General features: G+C 53.1%; 1 protein-coding gene across 1 annotated transcript in view; it reads left to right on the top strand.

The window, feature by feature from the left end:
- The first annotated feature begins 5,288 nt into the window (after nt 1-5,288).
- The window catches only part of MAP6 (microtubule associated protein 6), a 51,203-nt gene continuing 49,996 nt past the window's right edge, over nt 5,289-6,495 (top strand). Inside the window, exon 1 of the mRNA XM_033145980.1 lies at nt 5,289-6,191. Coding sequence (XP_033001871.1) covers nt 5,368-6,191 — 824 coding nt within the window. The 5' untranslated portion in view covers nt 5,289-5,367. The remainder of the gene's footprint in view (nt 6,192-6,495) is intronic.

Raw genomic sequence — 6,495 nt, 5'->3', positions numbered from 1 at the left:
TCCCCCCCAGCTACATGTTGACTCCACGTATTTCTATAGCAAAGCAAAACTCTTCCACTTGGGGGGCAGTTGAGGTTCTGGCAGCCACCAGCGTCGGTGTCAATAGCTCCTGAGAGCTGAAACCTTTGCCTTGATCACCCCACAGATTTAGCAGACAATTTTGCAGTGTCGCTGGAGTATTGGTGGTCATTTCCTGACCAAACCATTGTCCACAATTTTCGTTTATTTATTATTGAAACACATGTATTCAAAAGTTACAACACAGCTTCGTCCACTGGCATAATATCACAGAATGATCGCTCCAATCCTCAGTCACTGTCATGTTGGCTTGCCAAATACCAACTACCAATCTGATTTACTAGAAGGAAACCTCTAATATACCAATAGAGGCTGGGGTTAATAAAATCTGGAGCGTTGCTCTGTCTACCAGAACACCTCACATACCATCGGCGGCTAATCAAAGGCATGTCGAAAAAAGACACAGGATTTGGTCTCCTTTTTTCTCTTTTATTGAAGAAGAACAGGATATTTTGATGCTACCGTCATCACTGAGGTGTCTGTGGAGGGGATATATTAATTGAAAATGTCATTGTCCAGAATCTGAATACCTGTGTTTTAGACGCATGGAATGTACTCATGCCTAGCCCTAAACATCTGGGTGGTACCACATTGTTGTTGTTGTTGTTTAGTCGCTTAGTCGTGTCCGACTCTTCGTGACCCCCATGGACCAGAGCACACCAGGCACTCCTGTCTTCCACTGCCTCCCGCATTTTCATCAGACTCATGTTGGTAGCTTCGAGAACACTGTCCAACCATCTCATCCTCTGTCGTCCCCTTCTCCTTGTGCCCTCCATCTTTCCCAACACCAGGGTCTTTTCTAGGGAGTCTTCTCTTCTCATGAGGTGGCCAAAGTCTTGGAGCATGCCCGGCGTGCTCTGGTCCATGGGGTCACGAAGAGTCGGACACGACTGAACGACTGAACAACAACAACAACAACATGCAATTTCAACCCATTGGTTTTTCTTCTGTATCTTTTTAAATTCTGCAATTTGGGGGGAGGATTATAGCTCAGGGGTAGGGTGTCTGCCTTGCATGCAAAAGTTCCCAGGTTCCATCCCCAATGGCATTTCCAAGCACAGCTGGAGGAGACACCCTGCGTGGAACCCTGGAGATCTACTACCAGTCAGTGCTAGCACCACTGAGCTAGATGGACCCATGATCAGACTCAGTATAGGGCAGCCTCCTGTGTCCTTAAAATCATTTTTCAGGTGCCATTATAAATGTGGCTGCTCCTAATGGCGATTCTGCTGCCTATTTCTGCCATCAGTTAGGAGACACTGGCTCACAGCTCCTGGTGGCCTATTGCATTTCCCCCAGGCAGATCTCTCCAATTTCGGGTTGTTTCTCCATTTCCTATAAGTGGGTGTAAGATTTGGGAGAGTTGAGGGATCATGTACTACTCTACTCTAGGCAGCAATAAGTAGTTAATGCAGTGGTGGAGAGCCAGTGTGGTGCAGTGGTTAAGAGCGGTAGACTCGTAATCTGGTGAACCGGGTTCGCGTCCCCGCTCCTCCGCATGCATCTGCTGGGTTAGTCACACTTCTCTGAAGTCTCTCAGCCCCACTCACCTCACAGAGTGTTTGTTGTGGGGCAGGAAGGGAAAGGAGAATGTGAGCCACTTTGAGACTCCTTCGGGTAGTGATAAAGCGGGATATCAAATCCAAACTCTTCTTCTTCCAGGGCCGTCTTAAAGGGATCGGCCGGCGTGGCGCGACGATCCCTCGGCGCCCCCGGTGGGCCGCCTCTCCGCCCACCTCCCTCCTGCACTAGCCATCCCTCAGGATGGGGGGTAGGTGAGCGGGGGATGAGGGGCGTGGCGCTGGAACGGCGCGGGGCTTTGCGCGCCCTTCCCAGCGCTCCAGCTGGGGCTCCGGAGGGCGGCCGGCTTGCAGCTCGCCCGACCGCCCGCCCGTGGGGGCGGGCGCAGGTTGGGGAGTGGGTGCCTAGTATGCCGGCAGGCTCGCAGGGGCCCCCCTGGGGGGCCTGGCACCCTGGTGCGCTGTGCCACCCAGCCCCTATGACGAGACGGCCCTGTCTTCTTCTGGATCCTTGATCTCTTTCCTTCCTTCCCCTGTTGTGGGAAAAGCTTGCAAAGGTTTAAAATCCCACGCCCAGGAATAGAATTCCGCCCGCCCCCCGCCACAAACACGCAGCTCTAGAGACTTTGGGATTTTGTTTATTTTAAATGCCCCCTGGCACTTCCATAGGCTATGATCTGCCTTTCAGATTTCTAAATGGGCACGCCATGGTAGATTAAAGAGGGGGATTAATTCATTATTCGCCTGCTCCTTCCCTCCCTCTGGACTTTCCCCTCGCTCTTTCATTTGAGATCTTAAAGGGTGGGTTGCCTGGGGATCTGTCCAAAGATTTTTAGTACTGAAAATTCCTGTCTGGGAAAGAGAATGGCAGGGATTCTGGGGTGCTGTCCAGCACCTTTGCAAGAGAGAGAGAGAGAGAGAGAGAGAGAGAGAGATGTTTGTGTGCTTGTGTATTTTCAGTTGCCTCAATATGAGAAACTCAAGAGGCAGCTTGGCAAATGTGTGTGAAGTCTGGGAGGGGGAGAGTGGTGAGGTCTGAGGCCTTTCTGTGCACAAATGGGAACAAACACTGGATGGAAAGCGTAATGCTGGTGGTCAACAAAAGAGGTTTAAAGACTCTCTCTCGAGGCAAATCTTTTTAAAAAATGTAGTATGAACACCAACAATTGGGAAACACTTGCCTGCGAGCGCTGCAACTGGGGAACAGCCTTTACCAAAGGTGTCATGGGGCTTTGAAGACGCTCGAACTCAGGATGCAAGGGAGAAACGTGCTAAGAGGAAGGCATGCTTGGCAAACCCTCACCGTGATCAACTCCTGCCGAGAAACCTATTTTCCCACTGTGGAAGGACGTGTGGATCCAGAATTGGCCTCCACTGTCACTCACGGACTCACTGTTAAACCTGTGTTTATGGAAGACAATCTTACTCGGCTACAAGGGATCGCCGAAGAGAGAAAGAGAAGAGATTCTGAATGAAGTCTGCAGGTTCAATCCCCAGCAGGAATCACAAATAATAATAATAATAGAACTAATAGTAATATCCATAATTTTATTATTTATACCCCGCCCATCTGACCGGGTTGCCCCAGCCACTCTGGGCAGCTTCCAACACATATAAAAACATAATCAAACATGGAAAACCTCCTGATACAAGGCTGCTTTCAGATATCCAAGTAAGATTTGGAGAGACCCTGTCTGAAATCTTGGAGACCCAACTGCCAGTCAGTGCAGACAATACTGAGCTACATGGAACCAATGGTCTGATTCGTTATAAGGCTGCTTCCTGTGTTCCTGGAGTCAGGGGGCGGGGCTTTCTTAACAAGAGGAGGGTTTATTCAATGTGCAAGAAATGGGAACCAGCATTTGTGCACATTCAGCTTTCTTACGATCTCAGCCAGAATTTGGCCTACAAGGCCCAGTTTTGGAGTGATTTACCAAGCAAGGAGATGATATCAGATAAATTGATATCAGCCCCGTTTAGGGAAGCTTTTAACATTCTGTTGGGAGCTGCCCAGAGTGGCTGGGGAAACCCACCCAGATGGGTGAGATATAAATTATTATTATTATTATTAATTTTTTATTTGTATCCTGCCCTCCCTGGCCGAGGCCAGGCTCAGAGCGGCTAACATCACATTATTGTTGTTATTGTTATTATTATTAATCTGGTTGCTCTGGTTGATTTATGGAGTGTACATGAGAATGCCCACAATAAGAGATGCCCACACTGTGTGGGTAAGAGAGAGTTTGGGGGGCACTGAGCATCTTAGAAACATTGATGCGTGGAAAGGAGGCAGGAGGCGAAAGGATGGGGTTTGCTGGTGGAACTGGTCTCTTTTAAACTCAGGGCACATAAAGGATAGTTCTTTCATAGTGTTGCAGGAGGCAGTGATGGCCACCAAGCTACATGGATTTAACAGAGGATTGGACAAATTCATGGAGAATAGGGCTACTGGCCATTATTACTATGTTCTTTTCTCCATAGTTGGAGGCAGCAGTGATTCTGGAAAACACAGGAGGGTAGAGTCATAAAATCCTAGAATCCTAAAGTTGGAAGGGACCCCGAGGGTCATCTAGTCCAACCCCCCCAAACTCTCAACCACCGTGGAACTCGAACCCACGACCCTGAGATCGAGAGTCCCTCATGCGGGTTTCTCGTTGAAGCATCTGCGGAGGCCCGGACCATACCGAGCCGGCCATTGCGTGGCGCAGCGCTTTGGAGATGTGGAGCGCTTTTTACGCATCTGCCAAGGCAAGCGCCTTTCTTCTTCGGGAAGAAGGCGCGCCCCCCACCCTTGGGGAAAGCCTCCCTCTCCTGTCTGGGCCGGGAAGGGTTAAGGGCTGCTTCCCTCCTCCTCCTCCTCCTCCTCCTCCCCCACTTTCCCTCCCTCCCCCTCCCCGGCGTGCAGTGCGTGCTGACGGAGGCAGGTGATCCGACCGCATCGCCTCCCTCCAGCATCCTTCTCCGCCGGGCGCGCGACTGGGTGCGGTCCGCTCTCCTCTGCAGCAGCCGCACCAGCGCGGCCGTCCTTGCGCCGCTGCCGTCGGATGGCGATGACCGGAGCCCCGAGGCGCACGGCTGTTTCTGAAGCCTGACTCGGTGTCTGCAGGCAGCTGAGCCGGAGCGAGAGACAGAAAGACAGGCAGACAGGCAGACAGGCAGAGCGAAAGAAAGAGGTGGGGCTGCAAGGCCGGGTCTCTCCCCCCCACCATCCATCACCCCTCCGTCCCCTCTCTCAGCCATGAGGCTCCGAAGGACCCCCCTTTCTCCTCCTCCTCCTCGGGTAGGCGATGCCCTTTGAAAGCAAGCGGGTCTCTTGGGGATCGCCGGCGCCCTCAGCTTTGGATATTGGCAAATCGGATATAGGACAATTTCCTCCCCTCCCCTGATCATCTTTCTCTTGGGATCTCCTGACTCTTCATCCCCCTGCCAAAGGGAGAGGCTCCGAATTTGTTTGCCCTCTTTTCTGAATGACTCTAGATTATTATTATTATTAATTGCTGGGTGTTTGTTTGTCTTACGTAAGGTAGTGGGGTTCCGACCTCTGACCAAGCTTGGTTGCTTTCGCCAACCACGCTTTCCATTTCCATTTTTATTTTGTGCAAAATCACGCCTGTTAACGTAAGGGAGGGAGGGAGTTGGGTTGCCACTGAGCTGGTGGCTCCCATTGTCTGTCTGTGTATCTATCTATATCTCGGGAGGGGGAGGAAGAGAGGTGAGTAGGTGCTCCCCAAACGTGGAGGGAGGAGTGGAGCTGGACCAGGCTGCCAAGATGGCCTGGCCTTGCATCAGCCGGGCTTGCTGCATCGCCCGCTTCTGGAACCAGCTGGACAAAGCCGACATCGCCGTGCCTTTGGTCTTCACCAAATACTCGGAAGCCACCGAGATCCACGGGACCCATGTTTTTGTGCAGCAGCAGCAGCAGCAGCAGCAGCAGCACCTGCCACGCCCATCCTCGGCCATCGAGACCCAGCCCGCTGCCCTTGGCGGGGGTGACCTGGATGCGGTTGCCAGGGCGACCTCTGCAGCTGTGGACCAAGCGGCCCCGGGGGGCCATCAGAAGCCCGGGCAGACGAAAGACCCGTCGGCCGACTCGGTGATGCGCCAGGACTACAAGGCTTGGAAGGTGCAGAGACCCGAGCCCAGCTGCAAGCCGAAGAGCGAGTACCAACCGTCGGACACGCCCTTCGAGAAGGAGAGCCAGTACCAGAAGGATTTCCGCGCCTGGCCCATCCCCAAGAGAGGCGACCACCCCTGGATCCCCAAACCTATGCCCATTCCTGCGGTGGATCTGGACAAAGGCTCCAAGGAGAGGCCCGGGAGCCTGGAGAGGAGGAGGAAGACCCACGTGGCTCAAGAGAAGGAGGAGAGAGGGAAGGAGGAGGAAGCCAACCCCACCAAGCCTGAAGAAGCGAGGGTCAAGAAGACCAAGAAGAAGGTCCTTGTATCCGAGGGCGACCCGCTGGAGCAGCAGCAGCAGGTGGCGGCCGGGTATTCCACTTCGCTCGACACCGGCAAAGGACGGGCAGCCGTAGATGCGCTCAACCGGCAGATCAAGGAGGAAGTCACAGCCCGGGTGAGCACCTCCTCCTACAGGTAAGAAGCCCCAGAAGGTTGGCCCATACCTGGTAGGACTTCCTGCTTGGTCCAGTTGCATGGTCGGGGGTGGGCCTGACCGCCATGCGGAGGGAGGGGGCTGGCCGAATTCGTGGGAGATGCTCAGATCTTTGTCACCGGGCACAACCCACAAGGCGGTTCTCTTCCATAAGGAACATCATGAGGAACATCAGAAGCTGCCTTATATACCATTGGTCCACCGAGCTCCCTTTTGCCTACACTGACCGGCAGCAGTTCTGCAGGGCTTCAGGCAAGGGAGAATCTCCCAACCCTTCTCCGAGCA

This window comes from Lacerta agilis, chromosome 4 (genome assembly GCF_009819535.1).
Source record: "Lacerta agilis isolate rLacAgi1 chromosome 4, rLacAgi1.pri, whole genome shotgun sequence".
In the NCBI taxonomy this organism is placed as follows: Eukaryota; Metazoa; Chordata; class Lepidosauria; order Squamata; family Lacertidae; genus Lacerta; species Lacerta agilis.
This window is presented reverse-complemented; position numbering and strand designations above follow the sequence as displayed.